The sequence below is a fragment of the Vanacampus margaritifer genome, chromosome 5 (assembly GCF_051991255.1).
Source record: "Vanacampus margaritifer isolate UIUO_Vmar chromosome 5, RoL_Vmar_1.0, whole genome shotgun sequence".
NCBI classification, from domain to species: domain Eukaryota; kingdom Metazoa; phylum Chordata; class Actinopteri; order Syngnathiformes; family Syngnathidae; genus Vanacampus; species Vanacampus margaritifer.
The window spans coordinates 20,413,383-20,440,437 of record NC_135436.1 but is presented as its reverse complement, the minus strand read 5'-3'; the positions used below and the strand labels follow the sequence as shown (position 1 = coordinate 20,440,437).

The window sequence follows — 27,055 nt, the reverse complement described above, 5'->3', positions numbered from 1 at the left end:
GCGCATACGCTTCCTGCGTGGGCACCACTCCAATTTTCATGAGATGATTTCAGCCGTGTTATTTACACAAGACATGCTCCAGTTTAAATGGTGAATTTCTTTCTCTTTTCATGGTGGGTTTATTTATTTCCTGTCAGCGCCGCTTGTACTTTTATTATGGCAATCTGCTTCTTTTTTTTCTGTCCTATACGCTGCCTCTCAGAACACTATTACTGTCGCGGGGCTGTTCCGCCCGCCACCAATGCAGATGCTCTCTGTTCAATCTTTTTCGGCCGCGGCAGTGTGTGGAGGAGGAATGGGAGAGAGTAAGGCGGTAGGACAGGTAGAGCCGGGATGAGAGGTGTGGTGTCGCCCAGCAGGCTGACACATCCCAGACTGCAACCATCCTTTTCTCTCATGAAAGGACATCATCATTTGGGAGCACATCACACTCCAACTTGGATCTCCATTTTTTTTTTTTTTTCGTGTGTGTGTGTGCCTCGGGCTCCCAATAGACACATCTTAACAAGGCCTGAATGATTTAACCTCCCTGGATGAAAATATGATTTCTAGGGTTTGCTTGCATGCTTGAGTTTTATGCAACAGGACGAGGTGGCCGTGACAGTGGGTGGGAAACCGCTCCAGATGGCGTTGCTAAAATATACAGTATCAGTTATATTATCTACACTTCGACATAAACGAGCAGGCCTGAAAATGGAGTCAGTTTTGAATCATCTGATTCCTTTTTGATGACAGTCATAGGGAAGAGTCAATGGGGATGGGATTAAAAAAATAATAATTTTTTTTGCCTCTTGTTATAGTGACGGTCATCGACGGAGAAAGGTAATTGTGAACTTTCGGTGCATAAATGTGCACCCAATAAAGGGGAGAAACAGGGTAATGCTAAATTCCATTTTAGATTAGATTCTAATCCTTAAAGAAAAGAAAGCAAGCACTCAGGGGAGTAAGAGCAAAATCATTACAATATGGATCTCTTTAAGTTTTTCTGTGCAATGCAAGATTAGTCTTTTTTTTATTATTATTCTCTTTCTTTCCCTAATTCTAGCTGTTCTTTAACGTTGCTGCATTCTCATTTGTTTGTCATTTAATATATTTTAAAGCAAGTATTGCAGTAGCAGTGTGTATTTCATCTGTGTACATGCGTAGTGTGGGTTTTCACACTGGTTGCCTTTCAAGCTTCTAATTACTTTACTGACTACTTGCTTTAAAAGTAACTTATATTACTGATTAATTGCTTCAAAAAGTAAGATGGATTACAAGGTAATTTAGTTACTTTCAGCAGGACAACATAAAAATGAGACCCCATTTTGCCACCTGATGGGAATTGTTGTTTTAACAGGAACGTTTAAGAATAGTTTGCTTTTATTGCAAATAAAATGATGGCTACCTTTTTGACTTCATAATTCATAATAATTTTAATTTAAAGACATTTAAGTATTTTCAGGATTGAATGTAAAATTGCTACAGTCTTTGCTGCTAGACTTTGAGGACTTCACTGAACAAAAATATGTTTTAAAATGTTTAAAAATTCTCCCTCCCCTACTTTATAAAACTTGAGACCCTTTGTTCGCATCAGTATTAAATGTCTAACTATACGCAACAAAAATATAAACAAACACTTTGGTTTTTGCTCCCATTTTTTACGAGATGAACTCAGACCTAAATCTTCTTCCACATACACGATATCACAATTTCTCTCAAATATTATTCACAAACCAGTCTAAATCTTTGATAGTGAGCACTTCTCCTTTGCCGAGATAATCCATCCCACCTCACAGGTGTGCCATATCAAGATGCTGATTATACACCATGATTAGTGCACAGGTGTACCTCAGACTGTCCACAATAAAAGCAATTTTGTTTTATTGGTTTTCTGGGTCTCATATATAATTAACTGTACTGTATTGTATTTTATTGAACCACAAAAACATGGCACGATTGTCATGGAAGATTAAGATTGCAACAAAGACAAGAACCAGACAACAATAATGTGTAATTGAACGTCTGGCCGAAGCTGATGAGTTTGACTCGTGCTGTTGAACAGCATGCTTCGGGTGTGCTCATATGCAGGGCATGATTTCTGCTCTATGCCGAGATATAATACCAAATGGATTTTGATTAGAATGCACTGCAAATGAATCACCTGGCTGATAAATCACTCGTCATCTTTTGACATGTTATTTTCTCCGGACTTTTTCTAAATCTTGGCTCCTGAGGATTTATCGACAAAAAAAACTGACATCAAGCGGTGGCATCATGTGACCGCACCAAGCAAAAGAAAGTGAACCAATCATATGACGACATCAAATGAGAAGAGAAAGAAGTCAGGCTTAATCATCAAAGGCGTCTCCTCTGTGCTGAATTTGCATCTGCAATCTGAAATGTAGATGAAATATGGTATGTCAGGAACACACACACACTAGCAAGTACTTGTTGTGCTTTGTTTGGTCTCTGTGAGACATACGTCAGTCCCCCGTCCTCTTTTGTTTTCCTCATTGTACACTTTGCAGGCTGCAGATGGGGAATAGATCAAAAGCGTAATGTTGAGTTGTTGTTCAGCCTTAAAGGATTTCAAGGCTGGGTGAGGCTTGTGTGTGTTTGCGTCATCCCAAAAAACAACATGTGTATGTAACCTGTGTCCATTTTTAGCAATATGCATTTGCTCACGCTCGAATTGAAAGTCTCGTGTAGTTACAAAACGACTAGAGCTGCATTTTGAATTTGCGACCCCCCTACCCCACTGCGTGATATCGTCGCTGCTCAGCAGGACTATGCTTGCTATTGACACATTTCCATTTGCCAAAGCAGATACTATTTCTGCCTCGTGTCAGGGGTTCCAAGCTGCGGTGGGGGGGCCCTGGAGGGGGGTTGTGCTTGCTCTATCCTGGCCGGGGTCGACAGCTCCCCTCTTTGGTGGAGGTTTTCATGCATGCCAGATCAACCACACCAGCATCTATCGAAATTCAAACACAATCTGCTTCTTCCTCTGGTCGTTGAATCGGTGGAAGCTGATGTCTGTGGATCTCACTCTGCTTCGTCTGTCCTTCCTTCCTTTCCTCAGTCTCTCCTTTGGTCTCTTGAGGTATCCCTAATTTGTTGGAATTTAGATGTTTCTGGGGTTGGTGAAAGACTCTGGTTGGTAGTAGGTGATGTCTGGTCGGAGCTGGATTTCATTTCTTTGATCCTTCCTCGGGTCTCCTGACAGCCTCGCGACTCTAGCTGGATTCTGAAGTATTCGGTTTAGGTGAACAGTATGGGATTTTTAATAGGTTTTAGGTGAATTAATGAGTACACACTCACACATGCACACACACAAAAAAGAGAGAGAGAGAGCAATGATGATGACATGTTGAATCGGTAAAATAACCGAATGAACAAAAAGAAAAGATTAGTAAACGTGGGAATGAAGGCCTCTCTCCTCTTCTTCGTTTTCACTACCACTGCCTATACGATGTTGATATTTGTACAGCTGTCGTTGTCAAGAACTGTTGGATGTGAGGTTATCCATTGTTTGCATTGGTACTAACGCAAGATGCTGAGAACACGAAGCTCTGGCCTGCCACTCAGACTGACTCTTCAATTTTAAGCAAGCCTTCCCAGTCACCCTAATACCACTTAATGAGTGTTTGCGAGCAGAACCACCACATCTCGGAAAATGTCATGTGGCGGACACAATTGTCGCCGCAGCTGGAGCCAATGGCAAAAAATATTGCATTCTCTTCAAAGTTAGCACATTCATTCTCGGAGCAATCGTCTTCACTGTGCGTCAGTGTCAAACGCCCACATCACCACCTGTGAACTCCTCCAACACCACCCCGATTTTTCTCATCCTGCCCGCTCATGAGTCACATAGTGAAAGCTTCACTCAAACTTGCCGGTCCATAGAGAAAACATGCTACACACACTCACTCACACACATACACACACTACTGCAGGGCCTTTTATTTTGTATTTTTTTTTTTTGTATTTGACATGCTTGCTGTGTTACCAGTGTGAGGAATGGGAGTGGGTGTACTCTCTGTTCAGTTTTGGTCAGACTGCTGCTTGTTCTAATTATGTCCCCACTGCCAAAGAAAACATTATGGAATTCCCCAGAGATGTACGTTATTCGGGTAACTCCAGAAATTCTTGATGGACACTCCCATTGGGTGGGAATACTTTGCCAAAACTGTGCATGGCGGCCTCAAACACAACAAAAGCACAAGTGAAATAGAAACAGCAAAATAGAATTGATGATTTATTTATTTTGGGGCTGGGGGGTGTCGTCCCTACGATGACTCGTCTTTCAACGCGCTATGCTAAGCAACACAAGATGAAACCTGTCGAAATATGTCTTTACGTGAAAACTGGTCCACAAAAAAAGTTGGAGTTGAAGAAATGTCATTGATTAATTGACTTGGTTTCAACTGTCATCACATTATGGTTGATGACAAAAAATATTTTGTCATTTAACCCCTAATTTGTAGAATTTCTAATAATCATTGTTAATTGTGTTAATAAATGTATTTAAGTTCAATATAATACTTTCAAAGTGCTAAGTCTTGCTGTTTTGTTTTGGAGAACATTCAGAGACACCGATATTGTTATACAACTTAACTTACTGTAAAATCCTGAGAATAACACTTTTATTTTTAATGACGGGGTTGTATTATATTCAGCGGATTTTACAGTAAATTGTAATAATTATGGGGTCTATCTTTATATGCTCAGATTTTTTGGTACTTTTTTTATACTGTAATTAAGGTCAAATTTCATTTTTGGTGACATTAAAATAAACTTTTTTTTCCCACTGTGGAATAAACTTTCTCCACACATGCACACACACAAACTAGGAACACAGAAACACGTTTTGAGTGAGACCCATTTGTCGCGCCGCGTCACCTGAGTGCTTTAGTGTGGCTGTAAGCGGCCTGTATGACATTATACTTTATAACACTTGCTATTGCCGCCCGCCTTCATGATGAATGCGTCTGTCAGCCATTGCCTGTTGAAGGTGGTGTTTTTTGACAGCAGAATCAGCCAATGCTGACGCCTGAGTGAGCTGCCACCTTTATCTCTAGCTCCTGCGCTAATTCCCCATTATAGAAGGAAACGGAGGTATTCCCTGTTAGGGTGTCTCATCCCACTTGTTGTCATCATTCGCTTGCTTTTCCTTTCCATTTCACACTTGTATAAACTCTCTGTGAGTCTGTCTGTCTTCCTTCCCTGCCTGCCAGCTCACTGTTCCTCTTCTCTCAGCTCCAAGTTCTGTCTCCCAAGCCGGCTGCTGCTCATACTTCCCTCATTGATTTTCTCTCCATTTCGCAGGCATATTTCTCCCCCAGTCTTTTTGCTCCTGTAATATTAGCTTCTTTTATGATACCCAAACCCTCATCTTGCCTCCTTGTTTCTCTGCAACATTCATAATGTGCAGTGCTCATGCCGTCGGCACTCTAAACTGTACTTTTGCTCCATTGCTTTTTATTGTAATTGCAGTGTGAATACCAAATTAAGAACAGTGCAGATGTGGAAATTTAAACAATTTGAGTTATTTTTGACTCACACAGTCTGCTCCGGGCTGGGTTATTTCTCCCAAATTAAATTATGTTGGTTGGGGCGTTTTAAGCAGCGGTTGCCGTGTTTTATTTTGTTTTGTTTTGGTTTTCCCCCCCGCACCAAATTACCTCTGGAATTGTGTCCAGAATGTTCAACATATCTGGGATGGCATCACATGTAGTTAGCACATCTGCCTCACAGCCAAAATAATATAATCAAAAGGAACTTATCCCACATTCCAAAAAGACACAAGTAAGTCAGTCAGTAAAAGTAATTAAGTAGGTAATGTTGAAGAAAATAATATTTTTCTTCCGCGTGTTCGTTTTCTTTCGGGTAGTGAGAATGTTGGTTATCCGAATGCAGGCTGGAGATCGATGAACAGTCACTTTGAAGCTTTTATTTCTACAGAATATTCCGGGCACAAGTGAGTTCCTAGACAATCGCGGCAGCCTCTCACTAGTGCGAAGTTACAGCGGACTCACAACATTCTTATACTATCTTGAAGAGCGGTACCACAAAACCCCCAAGCCCCCAGCCCACCCGGAGTTCACCAGACATGAGATAAAACTTTTACAGACATCATTCAATACACATTGACTTCGACCACAGACAAATGGTCTATTGTTGTGGAAATAGAGGAGGCCCCCCAGACAAACCAACACCCGGCATAAGATAAGATTTACAAAGAAATCATACTAACACATTGCCTTCAACCACAGACAAATGGTCTATTGAGGAAATGAGTAAATTAAAACATTTATGACTAAATCTGGGCAGAAGACCCTCTTCAGTAAGTAAGTAATTCAAGAAAATAAGGAGGTAAGTAAGGAAAGTAAAGTAAATGTGTTAAGTAAGTAGGTAGGTAAAGTAAATAAGTTAAGTAAAGTTAGGTAATTAGGTAAGTGAGTAAAGTAAACAAGTTGCGTAAGTTAATTAGGTAACTAAGTAAGTAACCATGTAGGTGAGTAAAGTAAATAAGTAAGCTAAGTTGGTAAGTTCAGTAAGGAAAGCAAATAACTAAAGTAAGTAAAGGAAATAAGTTTGGGAATGTTGGGAAACTCAATGTACTTTAGTGAAAAGCACGTCATAGTCCAACAAATGAATAATCCATTTAAAAGAAAAGAAAAATGGTAAATGCACTTACTTGGTGCTGTATCTTGATCATATGTTTACAAATCCATATTTAATTATATCAACACATGGAAAGGTTAACCTTTTCTGTGTGAAATAACTCAACTTTAACCTCCAGGATCCCGCTCCATTCCCTAGCCAACAGTGGAACACATTTTCTTTTTCTCTCTTTTGGTCTACATTGCTACTAGCCTTATCCTAGCTAGCGCTAAGCTAGTTTGTCTCTCAGGTCCAACGTCTAAGTTAGCGAACCCCTTTCGTTTGTCGCCAACAGCGAGGAATTAGCCAGCCAAATATTTCCATAGCTACTTCCGGGGTCCACAGGAATGAAGTGGGACGTAGCTTTCACGGACGTGCACTGTCCACGTTAGTAGATACGTCGCACGTACGGAGTCAGAAGGGCCATACAAACAGTCCCTCCTGACGACAATATACTATGACGTGTTCTGACTCGAATTGGAAACTTCACTACTCAGCTTGAGTCACCCATTAGTGCAGATCCTTGGCAAATGCATTGTTAGTTCATTTTTTATTTCAAAATTGAAATGAAAGACCTTCTGGCTTTAATGACTGTCGCCACAAAGTAATGTACTCACCTGAAGCGGTGAATTGGCCTTTTTCACAGCAATTGCCGTCAATCATGTCACATCAGGGGTTACTTTATGTACCTTAACTGTAGCTGGCAGCGCATCAAGCCTATCGCTAAGTGTGAAAGTTGTGAAAGTAAGAGCTGTGAAGTTTTACAAAGAGTATATGACAAGATTTTTCCGTGGCATGTATTTGCTCCCGAGCGTGCGTTCCTGCTTACCCAAGCTGACGCTTACATTTTTCCTTCCTGCGAGTCGCACTGACTCACCGACGGCACCGCTCCGCTTCCCCCGACCGGCCCAAAGAGAGTTGACGGCGGGGCCACCTAAGGGCCGTTTCCTTCCCTCGTATCGCCTTCTCTTCCTGCTCGCAGCTCCTTCATCTTTCTCCTTCATCTTCCCTGTACGAGTCACCGTGACACCCGAGTCGACCATTCTCCTCACAGTCACACCCCCCCACGCTTAGACCTCGCTCTGCAGACGGCCACTGAAATCAGCCAAGCCACCTCCGCATGCTCAGAGAAGCGATTGTGCATGCCAGCTGCTTGAACGCCACCTTCGCGGGTCCCATCTTCATTTCTCACCACATCACTGTTTGAAGGCGAAAGTTGGTCCAGCTGTTGTTGATTTGTGTGAGCAAGGTATGGACTCCTCCAGCTGGTCCACCCCACGAAAAGGAACACAGGTTCATTTTGATCAAAGAACCCAAACCGTGGTGTCCAAATACGTTTGTCCAGCATGTTTCAGTGTTGTCCCATTGAGAAATGACAGCCAGTGAGCAGGCGTGTTACCTCTGTTAGCACTAACTGTTACCGGTACGTTTCTACTTCCTGTCTTCATGTCTTGGGTTATTCCGTTGACTTGATATAGCTTTTTGTAAATAAAATATGGATCTGGATCTGATACTACTGTTTTGTGCTCTTAAGTCTTATCTTTTTGTGATTTTTTTCTTAAAAGTGTAGGTGTAACATGCTACGTTAGCTTTTCACAGTAGCTGGCTAGCTAGCAGTAACCAAAATTAAATCTGTGTGTGATTTGTTTTAAGCGTTAAGTTTGGACTGTATAAAGCCCTTTTCACACTGTGCTTGGATTTTGCGTTGTTCACTTGTGGGGCTGGTTGAACTTGCTGAGCTACCAAACAGGTGATGCCTTTTCTCGCTCGTTTGGATGTAAAGTAGTTGAGTAAATGTTTGTAAAATGGAGGAGAGGTTATATAACTGAAGTGTGTGTAGCTAGCTAGATTTTATATTTAACTACTTTTGTTAAAAATGCTAACATCTACCACTTTCAACCAACTTCACACTAATCCAAAAAGTTAAAATTGTTTGTTGAAGTTGTTGTGTTGATTCTTCTTTTCCGAAAATACAGCTTTTTTTTAAATAACTTGGGCAGCTATGCTAAAGAGATATGTTGTTGTGCTCAACAGACCAAATTTTAATATTTCCAGAAACCACCTTCCTATTGTAGAAACTATCTGACATGAAATGAATGTAGTGAAATCTCATGAGTATTGCCACTTTAAAAGTTGACCACGCGCATTCTGGTCTGTTTATTGTAGTTGATTCTATTCTCCATCTCCAGACTCAAACAAACAAACAATTCCCAAAGCATGATTTCCAGGAGCTCATTTGAATTCCACTGAGTGACGCATTGAATCCGACAATGTATCAATGCTGAATAAGAAGCAATCATTTGCTCTTCCTTTACAACATTCATAACGGTGGCTCGGCTGATACTGTGATAAATGGCATAATATGAGAGTATTTCTAAACCAGACATTTTCTTGATGTGTTGGATCACTGACTTTGAACGCAGATGATTAGAAAAGTTCCTGTGAATTGGCACCATAATGTTTTTCAATGAGAAGCACATTTTGTCACCAAGCTCTCTATGAATATTTAATGAAAGTTTGTCCTTTTTCTATTTTGTGTGCACTTTGGTCACATCCTGCGCTGGTGCTGGTGGCTTCCTTGAATATCACACAAGTATTAAAATAGCATGCAAAAAAAAAAAGTAATAAAAGTTTGTTTTGCATGTTATCTGATGTTTTTGATGTGCCGTGCCTAAGTAGAACATTTGACGAGACAAGGAAATTAAAATTGTTGTACCCATACCACCTGTGTTGTCAGTTACTATTCTTTAAGGTTAAGGGTTGTCTTTTGATCTAATCGAGTGTATGGGGAGATTTAATAATATCACAATTTGCAGGAGTAATTTACCTGCTTCAAAGTCAAAGAATATAAAAGTGAAAGAGAAAAATCAGGATGAGTTGTAAAAAACATAATAATAATAATAATAATAATAAATTTCAAATAAATAAATACATGTAGAAAATTGCTGTGTCGGTACTTTGGAAATGAACAGGGGTGAAAGGATTCTGAGGCCGCTGCATTCACAACAAAGCAAGTCATTTGATTTTACAAATCCATCTTAAACTGACACTATTGGATGTGGTTCACATGTTTTGACAGTGGTAAAGGGAAAAAAAATACTCCAGAAAATTTTAGTATAGATTCTACCTTTTTTTAAAATTATTATTATAATTTGTTATCCTCATTATAGCCCCTCAAAGGGAAATTAAAACTATATATATAAAAATATATATATATATATGTATATATATATATATATATATATATATATATATATATATATATATATATATATATGTGTGTGTGTATATGTATATATATGTATATATATTAAAAAAAAAACCATTTATTAAAAGATTTTTTAATTTATTTGTTTTTTTTTAAAAAAAAAGGAGAGCAATGATGATGTCAAATCGAATGAACAATACTGAGCTAACAAAAAAAAAGAAAAAAAAGGAAATTAAAACTCACCGTCTGCTGCCCATTTGTGTTACAATCCACACAGAGAAACATATTACACACACGCAGGCATGCGAGAAGAAAAGTCCGAGTGAAAAGGGTGCACGTCGACAGTGCCCAAGGAGCAGACTAGTGTCTTTCCAGCAACTAGTTGCCATTTGTACATTTATCCACAACGAGATGTGAACCGTGACCCATTGGCAAAGTCCTTACAGCTGACACTTCATTTAAATGCATGAAAATTCAAAATCATAAACCAAGCAAATAATAGTTTTGCATGAAAATTCATTTTTTTCCCCGCTGTAATTTCTTTGTAACATTTTTATCTGTAATTATTTAGTGAGGTACAAGGTTTATCATTAAAGTTACAGGAAAGTCTTAAAATATATACAGTATGTCAAATATGCTCTGGAGTCCAATGAATGAATGAATGAATCTTTATTGTCATTGCTCAAGTACAACATTTTTGTGAAATTCAGAAAGAACTGGAAAACAGAGGTACAAAGATATCCACAAGACTGCTGTTAATTCATGGGGGGGCATTTCACATTGGTGGTTGTGCTAGAACTAGCAAATGGTTTGTCTGACTTGACACTTGTGTGAGTTCGATTAGATCAGTGGTTGTTGCTAATATTTGTCAACTGTGGGCTTATGAAGCCCTTGGAGACACTGTTTGTTTGCTCGTCCATACAGTATAAATAAACTTGGCTTGACTTGACACCATATTGCATTGTATAATTTTCCGGGGGCCTTGGTTTGCAGTGGGAGGTCAAAAATCAGAATACTCTTGACATTTTCCAATTTATCCTAACGTTTTTGTCTTACTTTGTCGGGTTAAGAAAAGTTTCCTTGTGATGCAGAGTAGCAAATCCAAACCAATAAAAAAGAGAATGAGGCTCTCTGCACCAAGAAATGCTGTTAATTGTTTTAATGAATGCATTATGCCGCTGCTGCCTTGTTTGTTTCCTCAAAGAATCACAAATATGTCTTTTTTGCCTGCAATCATGCCAAATGTCTTAATTGCCTTTGGTCTCACAATTCTGCCATTTCTTTCTTTGTTCGTTTGTGCGTCCTCCATCGTCTTGTGAAGGTCATCGTGTTCCTCCTTTTGAGACAATGCAGGCAAATGATTCCATTGGCCTTTCCAAGCCACTGGACATAATGACTGATGGTGTGTTTATTGTGTGTGTGTGTGTGTGCAGATTGGTCTGTGGCACTCTGAAGATGGACTGTCCATGGAGAAGAAGCTGCCATCAATCAACGTGACCGACACCCTCTTCAACACGACTCTTACCATCACTACAATACTCGTAAGTGGCATCGCGGCAATGCGTTAGCACAGCAGTGTGACATTTTGCGGCTAGCGCACCGAAATCACAGTTGCATTTCACCCACCAAACTCTGAGATGAAAAGAAGCCATGGCGTGCGATCGCCTTGCCTCTGAGGCTTTATCACCGTGCATCAGCCGTAGTTGATAATTCACCATGTCAGGCTTTCTCACCATCTGTCGTAAATACAGATCGTGTGAGTGACACTCTGCTACCTGTTGCCATTTTTTAAAGAATCTTTTTGAGCTTCACAGTGTATTAGCCTTTAAAAAGAGATTCATTCATTAAAATGTAGCCTAATCCATGATGTTTTGCTCAAACCCTCAACATATCAACGCTTCCTTTAGTCAAGACCTTCACATCCAGCCGTTCATTTCTGTCACGCTTGTTCTCATTGGGAAAGTGCTGTAGCGTGTCTCGTCTCTCTGTGTCCAAACAGGTGATTATTTTTATTTATTTTTTTTTTTCCCCCTTTTTTTTCCCTTTAGAGCTCAGTATTGTTCATTCGGCAATTTTACCGATTTGACATGTCATCATCATTGCTCTCTCTTTTTTTTTTTTTTTTGGGGGGGGGGTTGTTTTTTTCAAACAGGTGATTATTGTGTGACCCAAATCGGAAGTCATTGTTTACAAGATTAAATAAATAATTTCACCAACATTTAAGAGAGCCATAAAGCTTTTTATACAAATAAATACGCATACATAAAATATTAGACTCCATTTTTTTTTTTTTTCGGTTTTCTGTTGTAATGTTAAGTTCAAGTGACGTCAGCTTTTCTAAATTCGTCACAGAGATCCTATTGAAAGCACAAGTCACTTTCACACATACATAGTCAATGCAGTCCTTTCTAAGCAACGCCCACGAACGAACACACACGAGACACCGTCAGTCGTAAGCGGAACGGGCGTTTGTCAGCGATTTACAGAGAAGTCCCTCGCTATTCATTATTTTTAAAGTTTCCCGAAATTTCTCAGAAATTCGGGCGTCTGTCAATGATAGATTGACAGACAGAAGATGAAATACCGGGAGAAAAGTCATTCCGGGTCAGAACCGTGTTTCAAGGCCAGCACCTCAGAACTACAAGGAAGACATGCTAACCACTCGTGCGCTGCGCTGCCCAGACATTTTCATTATAATCAATGACACAATTGAAATTGCATTGAAAACAGTATTTTCCAGGATCCTGGTCAATTTGTTTTTGAACAAATCATAAAAATACAAAAGTGAACATATACTGTATATGGGCCCAATCTCATCTTTTTTTTACATTCTGAATGTTTCTGGCTGACTTGTACATTTTCTGCCTTGGAGGCATATTTTAACCCCCAAACTGTGGTCACATTGTGTGGGGCACATTCACTCCCTGGCTGCATTCCTAACCACTCCAGCACAACTTGGACCTCAGCAAGGACTAAAATATTAACGCAGGTGAAAAAAATGTGAAGGGCTGTGTTACTTTTGTGACTGTTGCTTTCACGATGACGCAAAATGATACAACCTTACCCTTTTCTTCTTCTTTTTTTTAAATTCTAGGCTAAGGGAGAATAGCTATGTCCATGTCACAAAAAATATTTGTTTCTTAGGTAGCAAGACTAATATAATTAAAGTGTATTGAGAATGACGTAAGACCATGTACCATGTACATTTTGTGGCCAGTGGGAATGATAGAAAAGGAAAATCATTTCTTCATCTTTATTTTGATCCAGATTTCCACCAAGTTTTATGGGTTCTTTGCCGGCATATCAACCAACCCTCCATGAGAAATCAATTGTGTAGTTTCTGCAATTATGCTCAGTTTTTTCCGGGGGTAAAAAAAAGTGTTTTTCCAAGAGAAGAAAAGAAGGAAAAAAACGTCATACTCCAACTAATGAAAAATCTTATTTTACCAAAATGGCTGGGATAGGCTCCAGCATGCCTGCGACCCTCGATTCAGATGAATGGATGGTAAATGGTGTGCGATTATATAGCGCTTTAGTTTCATCAAAGTCATATTCGGATGTCATTCAAACGTATCGGAGTGTAAACCTAGACTGTATCCACACACTAAAAGGTTTTCGTTTTTAGTTAAAAAAGAATCTTCAGGATCCCGCACCATAACGGCAGAACCGAGGATGTTTTTTTTCCTCTTTGGTCCCATTATAAATCCCTCCCCGTTGGGTTTTACTAGCCTCGTCCTAGCTAGCGCTATGCTAGTTTGACCCTCCTTTGCAAATTCCCTTTCGTTTGTTGCTAAGACGGCAGGAGAGGCCAACAGCGAGCCATTGATACACTGACTAAGCTGGACTTTATTAACTCATTCACTCCCAGCCATTTTTCACTGAAGCAATCCCCTTCGCTCCCGGCTGTTTCACTAGATTTTGACTAATTTTGCAAGGCCCACAGAATATTGTGTTCTATTGGTATAAAAGAGTCTCTTCTTTCATCAGGAAACAAAAAAGGATATTTCTATCTGTTTCCGTTTTGCAGCAATTAGCATTAGAATATAGCTAAGTTTCATCATTATTTACAAATCAATTTAGAACTGTGGGTAAATGAGTGTGTTTGTAACATGGCCCTGGTTGATCTCTTATACCCTGCTGCCACCTGCTGGCCGTTTTTGTACTTACTACCATTGCTTCACTCGTCCTATGCAGTTCAGAGACTGCATCAAAGCCTTCTGTATGCTCTAGCATTAAAAAAACGTATAGATATGTCTTTGGGACACAAAACATTTAAAATATGGCGAGTTAACTGACTGCTTTATAGAGATGAAATATCCCTATGTACGCAACTGCCGGAACGTAGCGTGTACTTAGTTCTCACATCTTAACTCCCCTTGCAGAAAACTTAAAGTAGCGATTTGCCGGATGTGGAGCCTGACCGTCTGTAATATCAGATGCGGTGCCACCCAAATGAGGGGAAGAACACGGAAATATTTTGAGGTCTCTTTGAGAATGATTCGCACAGAACGTTCCATTTCACCTTGGAGGGGGGTTGTTAGAAGAAGATGTAAGTAAACACTTACACCTGAGAACAAATGAGATGGCTCATTCACAACAGGAAGTGGGTGTGAAAAAAATGAATTGGGTGAGCTCGGTGGCTCGATTTCATTTTGGAGATATAGGGTCCCTTGGCCAAACTTTGGAATCCACTGCTGGGCAATTTTCAGGGCCTATCACAGCTCATTCATCACGATATGATTGCTGTGTCGTTCTTATCTTGCTGGTGCGCAGCAGCTGAAGAATTTCTTACCTGCGAGACTGTTTGTGAGCTGTTGAATTAGCACTTCAACTCGTAATAGACGCCTGCTCCGGGCCCGTGCGCGTACGAGAATACTTGATGCCATTCCACAGCCTATACGCGGCGGTTTTATTGCATGATTGCTGTCACAGTCACAGAATTGTCAATCGCTTCCCCGCAGGCCCACGGGGCATGTGTTTGTAATCATTGATCCCATTTTTATACTGTACTGAATTCATGGTGTTTATTACCTCAGTAAGCACAGCCATGTGATGGAAAAAGCCAATTATTTGCATCTGTGAGATAAAATTCTCTTTATATGTTTTATTGCGCTTTATCTCTGTTCGGAAATGCAGTAGCTTGTCAAGCTGTAAAAAGGCTAACTTGTTTGCATTTTGATATCTTTGGTTCCCTCTGGCTCCAGCTGGAGCTATATTAAAATCCGATATCGCAGTTACAGTATGTCACACATGTCCTATTGCTTGTGGGTCTTACTCACAAATAATCAGACAAGGTAATGTTGATACAACGTGTGTGTTTTTCAAGATACGAAACGCCAATTTTTTTTGTTGTTGCTATGACTGACAAGCAAAAATTTGAGTGCTATAAGGTGGTAGTCAACTCAACTCACTTCATAACAAGCATCAGTTTGATAGAGTTGAACAATTCATCAAAAATCACCTTCATGCTGTTTAATATCAATCCCATTCGAAGTTAAACTAAACATGGAACAAAGAGAATTACACAAACAATAACATAGTGTTGCCTTAAAGCTACGGAACGCAGAAAATTAAATCTCGAAACACTACTGCCACCTGTTGATGACAAATGAATCTGCACACGCAATGCACACATCCGCAGACAGAGGGTGTGAAATTCAAAGCCAAATCCAGGTGTTAATCTACTAATTAGAAGATGTTTCAGTCATAAATGGTTAAAAAAATAGGCTATTGTAAAGATATTTTAGGCCAAATTATTACAGAGAGCAGCTTTAAATCCGCTTAGTGCAATGCTAACAAAGAGTGCAAATCCCTATAGACGGCTCACAAATAGAATTTATGTGGAAATTTTGTAACTGTTCATGCAGCAGATATTTGAAAACAAATATAAATGCTTCAACACAAAATATACTCACATTCGCTGTGAAAAATGACAACGTTTTACAGCAGTTCTCAATGAATCATGATGCACAAACTGTTGAATTTTTAATTGTTATTGTAGTATGTTTTTGTAAAGTACAATTTTTTTTAGAGTGCTATTTTACTTTTGGAAAAATATTTTAAAAAATACTGGAACGTATTAATGGCATTTGCATTAATTTCAATGGGAAAATATAATTTGAGATACAAGTGTTTTGAGTTATGAGCGTGGCCATGCATGAAATCTAAAGGCATACCATATTAATTTACTGTAATATATTTTTTTATTGTAGAACTGCACTGCGTCACACTGAGAAATATTAGTAATATTTTTCCCTTACAAAAAATGCTTTTCTATATTTAAAATATAAAAAAGGCAGAATTGTCGATACAGCACTTTTAGTGCTCGTGTGCTGGTATTCTATATAATGTCCAATTGAGTCATCCAACACACTTATCAGTCCACCACCAGACTTGTCTCTGCCTGGGAATATGTGGCTGCTGTCGAAGTCTGACTTTTGTTTTGTCTTCAAACTTCTACTGATGTCTTACACGTGTGTGCAAAAAGGCACATGCAGACGTGGGTAACAACACGTTACATTTTCTCGGTTAAATCATTTTAGGGGTAAATTGTGCTTTCAAGGCAGGATGGGTTTTAGTTGTATGCTACTTTACAATTAGCTACATTCTGCTTGCTGCTTGTATTTTTATCTACGAGTATGTTATGCTGGTTCACATTTAAAAATAATAATAATCAACTGAAGACCATTTATTTGGGCTGAATTTGCCTTAGTTTATTTTTGGAATTTGACCTACATTTGAGAGTAATATAACCTTTAAAGTCACACAAAACTTGCATGATATCATATTTGACATCAGCGTACGTCAGAACTGCGTTTGAGGTCACACAGAGTTAACGAATTTTTATTTTATTTTTTTTTTTTATACTTGTTTCAAAAGAAGGGCCAGGGATTAAACAAAGCTCATTGTAATGATTATTTATGTATGTAACTGATTTTTGTTCATTTCCATTACTTCCTTTGTTTAAGAAAAAGGGTCTAAATCCAAACGAATTGGAAATCGACCAGCATCTCGGACCAGATTGTTTCACCTAAGACTTTTAAAAGTGCTTCGAGATTTGACTTCAGAGAGTATTAGAATCAAAGTGATCGTGTCTGAGGTCTTTAGAGGGAAAAACATCCTTTGGATTAGAAGGAGATTGCAAAAGGAGGTGGAAAAAAACAGGCATGATAGCAGTCAGGCCAACACATCAACACGTAAACGAACGACGGTCCCTCTTTTATTGATTCCTGTTCCCGCCAGCTTTGATCGGCGCAGAGATGCGGATTTAAGAGACACAAAAGCTTTATCGTGACGAGCTCCAAATAATGCTGTTCTTTTAAACAGGCATAAATCAACATGAGGCGCGTGAAAGGTAAATCATGTTTTGCCACATAATTACATGTTGGAGGATACAAACATATATCGTCCAAGTCGAGTCTGAAATGAATTGCTGTAAAGTGACAGCTTGACGCACAGCAACCCTTAATTTGATGCCGCAAGCAAGCATTCTCTTCTTTATTATTTCTTTTTTTTATTTTTCCCCATTGGAAGCTACCATTTATTTTGTGTCTTGCGCATGCTGTATTCAGTAGATAGGAACATGGAGGCCATAGTTAATTATGACAGGATACATTTTAACAACGTATTGTCTTTAATGTCTTGTGTATAAATCAGACTTCTCACATTAGCATAACAAAATGAGGCTCATAACGGAGCATCCGTATGGTAATTGCACCTGCATTAATAAATATATTTACATTTTCTTTGCGATATAACTGTTGCCTTATTAAACATTATCACAACATTGAGTTAAGGCAAAGTTGCATAAGCCTTTACACGCTTTTTTTTTTATGTGAAAAGAAATGATTACCACACAAGGCGGACGGGGTCTAGTAAAATTATTATAAATGGATGATAGCGGCAGTGTTTATTTTAACGAAGGGATGTGTCAATCATTGCGTTGGGTGGCCAGAGTAACTTGGTGTAGTGCTGCTGTAGGGGGGTGAACGCCATTCTAAAGCATTTGAACCATTTTTAAAATGCCCACACATTGGCAAGTCAGTCAGTATCTGGTATGTTGATATGACAAACCTGTAAAGTGGATGGATTGTCTCGGCAAAGGAGAAGTGCTCACTAACACATTTTCAGGCACATTTGGGAGAACAGTATTAGTGAGAAATATGCCTTGGAGAAAGTCTTACATGTTTGAGGTCAGCTCATGAAAAAGACCAGTAAAATCAAATCAAAAGTGTTCCCTTGATATTTGATTCCATCGCGTTCCATCTTGTTTTATCATTTAGTGCACTTACGCTTCAGAATGTGCACATTTGTAACGTCAGAACGTCTTTGAGTTATATTTGCATTCTTTTTTATGAAATAAGACTCGCTAAAACTTCATTACCTTTTTATTTTACATTCAAGTCAGCATAATTCATAGTTTAGTTCAGCAAAATTAGATCTTTTATCATCTGCTTAAAACAGTACAATTATCATCCAAGGTTGTCAGCACTTTTTATTTATTAGATAGGATGTAATTGTATTCATACGATACTTAAATTCTCCTGGATTTAGGGTATGCTGCACTTAAGATAATTCCTTGTCCGGTCGGTGCTGGATTTCACTTTCCTTTCTTTTCTTTGGTCCTTCCTCGGGTCTCCTGAGGGCCTCACGACTCTGGCTGGAAGTGTTCGGTTTAGGTGAACGGTATGGGATTTTTTAATAGGTTTTAGGTGAACTCATGAATACACACTCACACGCACACATGCACATACACATACTCACCCACATACAAAATAAAATTAAAATTTTTATTTTTTTTTTAAATAAAATTAAAAGAGACCAATGATGATGACATGTCAAATCGGTAAAATTACAGAATGAACAATACTGAGCTCTCCAGAAAAAAATTAATAAATAAATTTAAAAAAAAAAAAGATAATTCCGTGCATGGTCAGAAAAAGGAGTAAATGCATTGCACTATTAGTAAAGTATTAGAGGGTATCATTAGTGCTGTAGAGTCGATCAATAGCTATGGTGAGAGTCATCAAGCAAATAAAGCGACCAGTAGTGTGGTAATGAAATACTGAATAACTGTTTCACATGCATATACTAGACTGTATGTAATTACAAATAAACTTGCCTATTTGCGTTAATGGTGATTGTATGCGACCTCAAATTACACCAAACACACTGCGATCACACATTATGAACTCTTCCATCCATACTCTACAGGTAGAACCAAAGGGTTGTTGCTATTACGACAGCAGCACACGCTCAAGAGATTCACAATTTGTGTGGACAGTAATGATCAATATTATGAGGCTTTTACTTTGAATCAAATCAGCAGAACCCACTGGTGACAAAGCAAATGTACTTAACAGCTCAGCTTTTGCTGTGGAACAGTCTACGCTCGCAAAATCAAAACCAATCAGAGTATTGTGAGTTTGTTGAAAATCTCTTAAACAAATTCTGGTTGTGGAGAGTTGTTGATGTCATTTAAACTATTAACCACCTCCAGAAGAGAAGAATAGTAGCTATAAAAACTGGGCATCGTCAGCAGAAGAAGCAATTCGATGCCGTCTTGCAAGACATATTTTTGCTGGCTTCACGAGCTGTGAAACGGCAACAAAGTGGTACACAAAGGACATTCATTTAGATGTACCAGCGCCAAAGCACACCGGTTTGGCACTTGGATTATTTGAAAAACAGTCCTTGGCCCAAAACCATCAACTACGTAAAACATAACTGACTACATTTACATGCAGTCACAAAAACCCTTTCAAAACTAATTGCCATTATTCGGGTTTTGAAAAGCCATGTAAATGTGCAAAACCACGAATAAGAGCCTTAAGTTACCCCTCTTTTAATCCCGAATGCTTGGTATATAAACGTGTATCGGGTTACCTCCATTGAACGGAACGGTCTGGCATTATTTTCTGTCTCTTTGGTAAAAATGCCGCGTGTATGCAGTATTAAAACACACACGACTGCTTCAGAAACCGGAATTTCAATTTATTAATTTTTTTATTCTGCTCTGTTTCAAATGCAAGTAATATCTTGATTTGGTATTATAAGTCATAACTTAAAACATTTGCATCTCAAGTCGACCTTTCCTATTGAAATGAATGCAACTGCCATTAATCCATTCCAGCCCCCCAAAAAATCGTCCAGATTCGTCTTTCTCAATAATATTTAAAATAAAATAAATTCTAAAATTAAATAAAAAACAATTTTATCACTTGTTATTTATTTATTTATTTTTGCTGAACTTAATCATCTTTTTTCCCGGTGTTTATTACAGTAATGTAGAAAATCTTGCCACAAATGCTTCAATTTCTCGGCAGCTGACATGTGAACAAAAACAATTAATTGTGTTTCTCAATAATATTTTAAATTAAATAAATTCTAAAATTAAATAAAAAACAAATTTATCCCTTATTATTTATTTATTTATTTATTTTTGCTGAACTTAATCATCTTCACTTTCCCGGTGTTTATTACAGTAATGTAGAAAATCTTGCCGCAAATGCTTCAATTTCTCGGCAGCTGACATGTGAACAAAAACAATTAATTGTGTTTCTCAATAATATTTTAAATTAAATAAATTCTAAAATTAAATAAAAAACAAATTTATCCCTTATTATTTATTTATTTGTTTATTTTTGCTGAACTTAATCATCTTCACTTTCCCGGTGTTTATTACAGTAATGTAGAAAATCTTGCCGCAAATGCTTCAATTTCTCGGCAGCTGACATGTGAACAAAAACAATTAATTGTGTTTCTCAATAATATTTTAAATTAAATAAATTCTAAAATTAAATAAAAAACAAATTTATCCCTTATTATTTATTTATTTATTTATTTATTTATTTTTGCTGAACTTAATCATCTTCACTTTCCCGGTGTTTATTACAGTAATGTAGAAAATCTTGCCACAAATGCTTCAATTTCTCGGCAGCTGAACATGTGAACAAAAACAATTAATTGTGTTTCTCAATAATATTTTAAATTAAATAAATTCTAAAATTAAATAAAAAACTAATTTATCCCTTATTATTTATTTATTTATTTTTGCTGAACTTAATCATCTTTTTTTCCGGTGTTTATTACAGTAATGTAAAAATCTCGCCACAAATGCTTCAATTTCTCGGCAGCTGAACATGTGAACAAAAACAATTAATTGACCCAAAAAATAAAAGACGTGTTGATAATGCCGACGTTGTGTAATCCAGGAGAATCCATACGTGATGCTGCGGCCGGACCACCACGATCTGGAGGGAAATGAGCGCTACGAAGGCTTCTGTGTCGACATGCTGAAGGAGCTGGCAGCCATTCTCAAGTTCAAGTACCGTATACGACTGGTGGGGGATGGACAGTATGGTGTCCCTGGAGCCAATGGAACATGGAGCGGTATGGTGGGCGAGCTCATTTCCAGGGTATGTAAATATGTATAAGTCCCTTGAAGTTAAATGAACATGTTTATCTCATCAAATCTACATGGCGTTACCTCATATGTGAGGTGTATTCTCAACGGACTTGCACAACTTGTTGGAAATAAGCCTTTTAAAGGCATTCAAGTTGAGGTAGGGCAGCAAAAAGTATGAGAAAGGGAGAGGACAAACTTTAGAAGGGGACTTAGAGGTGGTGTGATGGAGAAGATCCTCAGCTGATTTGTCGAAATACAAATGAAAGTCATTGTGTATGCAAAGCAATGCACCCCTGTTCTTTTTATTTTTTACCAGCGTCACTGCAAGATTCACCTTCAGAGGAACTATAGTTTAGGTTGACTGTACTGCTTTTTACAAAGCAGTATACAGTGGAATCTCAGGCTATGAACCTAATCCATTACATGACCCCGTTTGTAACAACATCTGGCAAACGATTACAACCTTGAATGAACCCTGACGAGAAATCAAAGTAAATAGAATGCAATATGGAATTGCAATTGCAATGGCGGGAACCAACTGAGTTATTATTTCCCATTGAAACAAATCGAAATGTAAGTAATCCTTTCCAGCCGCAGAATAACCAGCAACCTTATTTTGAGCATTGTAAAAGTTACATTTTATGCAATATATACACAAGGTGAAAACACTCGTTCATGATGAGGAAATAACTAAATGGTCTCCACCACCCACATGGTCGTGGACTCGTGGTGGCCATTTTAGATTTTTGATATTAGATTTTTTTTTTTTTTTTTTTTTTATGTAGCAAGAAAAAAGCTTCTGAGCCTTCCATACAAAGGTAAACCAAAATAGTGTTGGTAATTTTTCTCCCCCAAATTTTTTTTTCATAACCCAAATCGTTTATAACCCAGGTCGCTCACAAATCTAGGCTCTAATGTACTTTAGTTCAGTAGGGCCCCCTTTTTTTTTTTCTTTTTTTTTTTTTTGTCAGTACAACCAGATTTGATGCAGCCCTGATGTGCTATTGGGATCGCTAAGATGAGATGTTTCAGGTATGTACAAGCAGGAGGGACAACATACAGTATTTGCCAACTCAGTGGACAGAAGTGACAGAAGACATCCCGGGGTGTGCGCCGATCACACGGACCAATTTTTACTGCAGAAGTTTGACAGCTGTCACGCACCTAAGATAACTATTACACATGCCGAGGGCAGTCAAGCCGGGTTTCACTGCGTCCTAAAAAAAAAAATTCTCAAGCCCTTTTATGGCGTTACTAAGCTGTAATAGGAAACTGAACTACACTAGAAGGCTTAACAGCAGGCAGGCACAGAAATCCAGTTATCAATATTAATATTCTATTGTCACATAAATAATTCAGCCCATGTTACGACTGCGTGTTCATCTTGCAAAGGATCTGCCTTTGTAGAAATTGCCTCGACGGCTGCTCTCCCCGCGTGTGTCTTCCTTCTGGCGCTGGCTGCAGCCGATCAGACTTTCAAACGGCTGCGAGTTAAAAAAGAAAAAGAAAAACAAAAAGAAGAAGAACAAGAAGAAGAAAAAAGATGAGGCAGAGGTTTGCGACCGCTGATGATGAAGGGCGAAAGCCTGCCGGCGTGTCGGGCAGCAGCATACGCCAGGCCACCGTGCGCAATGTGCCCGTGTGTGTGCTGATTGAACGTAAAAATACAAATAAGGTTTGTACAGTACCTTGTCAACATAACCCATAATCCAAACATGTATAGAAGTTAGGAGAGCCAGTACAGTAACTTGCCAGTAATTTCTGCAGTTCTTTAGTGTAGTTCTCTTGACAGCCTCTTCTTGTTTTTTCATCCATTTTCGGAGGGACGTCCAGTTCCTTCATACCTCTGATGCCGGACCGTGTCTTGTGCTGTAAACTGTCGGGAAAAGCATACTAGAACAGCTAAATGTTATTTGGGGTTATTTGATCAGAAATGCTTAAAGGGGAAGTAAACCCAAAATAATATGTTCCATCTGCAGCCCCAGTAGTCTAAATATGATATTCTGGTTAAAGAAACTTTGTGCAGTTTGTCACTTTTTTACTCACGACTGCCACCTGTGGCCCAAAGCGTAACTGCAGCATCTGTGTCAGGCTCGTTCATGCGAGTGCGTGCACGATCTTAAAGCGCAGCCACAGTTGACAAAGGAACACATGACTTCAAATGAGGTAAGAAAAACTTTGCCCCTCCCCTCCCCTGCACAGTCTACTATAAAGGGAAGATAAAAGCTGAATAGGTGCAGTCAAAGTAAAACAGCCAGGACTCTTCGTACTCATCCGGGCATTGGTGGAGCATGCATGATGTAGAAAAAGCTGTAATATTACCTTTTTAAACTGCACGATTGTCTTAGTGGAATATGAGTTAAGCAACAAAATCCAGCAGTTTTTAATCAATTTCAGAAGGCGGCCATTTTGCCACTTGCTGTCGCGTGAAAATGACATCACAGTTGCTCAGGTCTCAAGTAACAACAAATCACAGCTCGGCTTCAGAAAACAGGTGAGCTGTGATTGGTCGCTGCCTGAGCCCTGAGCAACTGTGATGTCATCTTCAGTCGACAGCAAGTGACAAAATGGCCTCCCCCGAGATGGATAAAAACAGCTGGATTTTGCTCCATAACTCATATTCCACAAATGTAATATTAATCACAATGTCATGTTCAGAGAAGTGAGGTCGCATATTATTGTCAAGGTTGACTTCCCCTTAAAATGGTGGCTGTTGTGTGTTGACTCACATTTCACATTGGTTTGAATGTGATTGGTGGATTCTAAACATAGCCAGATCCCCACTTTTGAGTGTCTTCTGATCTGGGTCATGTAGACTTTCTATCGCCACTCTAGGTGCAAAGTTTTAGTGTAGTGCAGTAATTGAGGCAAAGACTGAGCAGAAGGTGAGGGTTCAAAGGCCAGTCTTTTAAATGTGATCTAAAGGTTTGATTAATTATGGAACAAATGTAACAAAGAACAGCAGGTCATGCATTTGCAGAGGCATCTGCAGCGATGCAGCGATGCGGTCTTGTTGATGCCCCCCCCCCTCCCCTTCCTATTCATTCTCCCGCCCATTCTTCACAATCTCCTTCATTCTCCCGCTGCGGCCGAAGTGCTGCTCCTTCCACTTTGTGTCCCTCGGGGAGATGAAGACTCACCTCGCAGTTACATTTTACTGCCTTGTTTTCTTGTTGGCCATTTTGTTGCTGTGTTTTATCAGCCACTGTTTCGACCACTTATTTGGGCGGCTATATAAATGTGTTTTCCAAACTTTCGGACTAAGTTAAGTGGGTTTTCAGACCAAGGCTACATATACTTGATTGGGTACACCTGCACAATCTAATGAGAGATAATACAAAAGCTACATCACTAGGATTGCATGAACAGCACAAAGGCAATTCTAATTTGGATCAGCACAAAACTGAAGACCTCCATTCTGTAGATGCTAACCTCATACAAAATGCCTGAGAAAGATCACAATTACAGATAGATACAAAACTGCTTCATAATGTTTGCAGTCTTGCTTTGTCATGCTCATCTGATTCACGGATTGATTGTAAAACGTTGTTGATTAAATGTCTGAATTTGTTCACGGCTTACTATTACTACTAAGGCTACCAAATGTGTGTACTGTAGTTTCTTTTGTAGGACTCTGTAGAGTCTCTGGAAGTACGGTAGGTCTTTGACTGGAATTATTCACTGTGTGTGTTTCAGAAAGCTGACTTGGCAGTCGCTGGCCTCACCATCACAGCGGAACGTGAAAAGGTCATTGACTTCTCCAAACCCTTCATGACCCTCGGCATTAGCATCATGTACCGCGTCCACCTGGTGAGTCACAATCCAGCCGATTGAAAGGCATCGCAGGCGGCCAGACAATCGTGTTGTTCTGTATTTCTCCTAACATACCTCTTAATCGGTTTTGCCTCACTATTTGGACCATTTAGCCTTTTCTTTCTCTCATTCAAGCTAGGGTCTTAATTGATGCATTTCCGCCAAGCAGTTCAGATCCATTCAGTTTGTCACTGTTTTGACACGGTCTGTGCTGACCCTATTAATGGAGTCAGATAGGATAGCCAGGTCATGCTCCCCCTGTTTTGAGTTTTGCGTCTTGGGAAGGGAAAGATGAGGATCAGCACCTCCAAATCCGAGACCATGGTCCTCAGTCGGAAAAGGGTGGAGTGCCCTCTCCGGGTCGGGGAGGAGGTCCTGCCCCAAGTGGAGGAGTTCAAGTATCTTGGGGTCTTGTTCACGAGTGAGGGTAGGTTAGAGCGGGAGATCGACAGGCGGATCGGTGCAGCGTCTGCAGTGATGCGGACGCTGTATCGGTCCGTTGTGGTGAAGAAGGAGCTGAGCCGAAAGGCAAAGCTCTCGATTTACCGGTCGATCTACGTTCCTACCCTCACCTATGGTCACGAGCTGTGGGTCGTGACCGAAAGAACAAGATCCCGGATGCAAGCGGCCGAAAAGAGTTTCCTCCGCAGGGTAGCCGGGCTCTCCCTTAGAGATAGGGTGAGAAGCTCGGTCATCCGAGAGGGACTAAGCGTCGAGTCGCTGCTCCTCCACGTTGAGAGGAACCAGTTGAGGTGGCTCGGGCATCTGGTTCGGATGCCTCCTGGACGCCTTCCTGGGGAGGTGTTCCGGGCATGTCCTACCGGCAGGAGGCCCCGGGGACGACCCAGGACACGCTGGAGAGACTATGTCTCTCGGCTGTCCTGGGAACGCCTTGGGGTCCCGTCGGATGAGCTGGCTGAAGTGGCTGGGGAGAGGGAAGTCTGGGCTTCCCTGCTAAAGCTGCTGCCCCCGCGACCCGACACCGGATAAGCGGAAGAAGACGGACGGACGGACGGACGGATCTTGGGAAGGGTGGATGGCCACCCCACAGAACTAAAAATATAATCTGTCGAAAGGAGGCCTCAACAGCGGATCAGGTGGAGGAGGTGGCCCCTCAATGACCCATTGACCGTGAAGGCGGACGAAAGCTGCAGCAGTCCTTCAGTGCCAATCGTCTGGGTGCCCTAACCATCGAATCCGTCAAGATCGATTTTCATTTTGATCAATCACACACAGGTCTCTCCAAAGAGATCCTCTTAGAATTAATTGATTTGATTTGATTCACTCCCTAGCAAGGGCTTCTTTTGGTCTTGTAAATGACCCTGGAACTAAGTTGAGGCAATTCTTCTTGCAATGGTCTGCAAAGGTTCCCGGGGAGAGAAGACCCTGGTACTCCGCCATTGTTTTTGTAGTCACCATGTATAGTTCAACCGTGGTTTACCCAAGATATAGTATTTTCTGTGGAGCCAACAACCAACACAAATGGCTTTGATGGTACTGGTATCCAAACTATTGGTAACTATTGGTAAGATTTGTGTGTCTCCCGTTCCATTTGTCGTTGTATGGTAGTGGATTTTCTGTTGACCAGGCAATAATGTGCCTACTTTTTAAAAAGTATTGTTACACTGAGTATGTCAGATTTCTGAAATATTTGGGAAAAATATGTTTATATGTGCCAGTAGACAGTTACTCCCATAAACATAGTAATGTGATCGATCAGCGTCATGACGCAAATAGCCGTCATTTCTTTTTTTCTACCATTTATAAGACATTGTTTACATATCACTCACCACACTAATAAAGTAGTCGGTTTTCCTCCTCGTTCCTGCTTGTGTATTTCTGGTGGGTAGTGCACAATATGCTGCACATGCTAGTACTTCCTGTACTCATAAGATTTGGGTATTTGGGTTACAAAAGGGGGTAACTCAGGAGTCATATTTGGGTTTTTGCACGTGTTTACATCACCTTTCAAAACTGTTATT

General features: G+C 39.7%; 1 protein-coding gene across 7 annotated transcripts in view; it reads left to right on the top strand.

Moving 5' to 3' along the window:
- Window positions 1-27,055, top strand: part of grik4 (glutamate receptor, ionotropic, kainate 4) — a 333,823-nt gene that overhangs the window by 282,570 nt on the left and 24,198 nt on the right. For all 7 annotated transcript variants that reach the window (XM_077566650.1, XM_077566644.1, XM_077566647.1 and 4 more), the window contains 3 exons: window positions 11,287-11,394; window positions 21,067-21,270; window positions 24,957-25,070. In XM_077566650.1, the coding sequence (XP_077422776.1) occupies window positions 11,287-11,394; window positions 21,067-21,270; window positions 24,957-25,070 (426 nt within the window). The remainder of the gene's footprint in view (window positions 1-11,286; window positions 11,395-21,066; window positions 21,271-24,956; window positions 25,071-27,055) is intronic.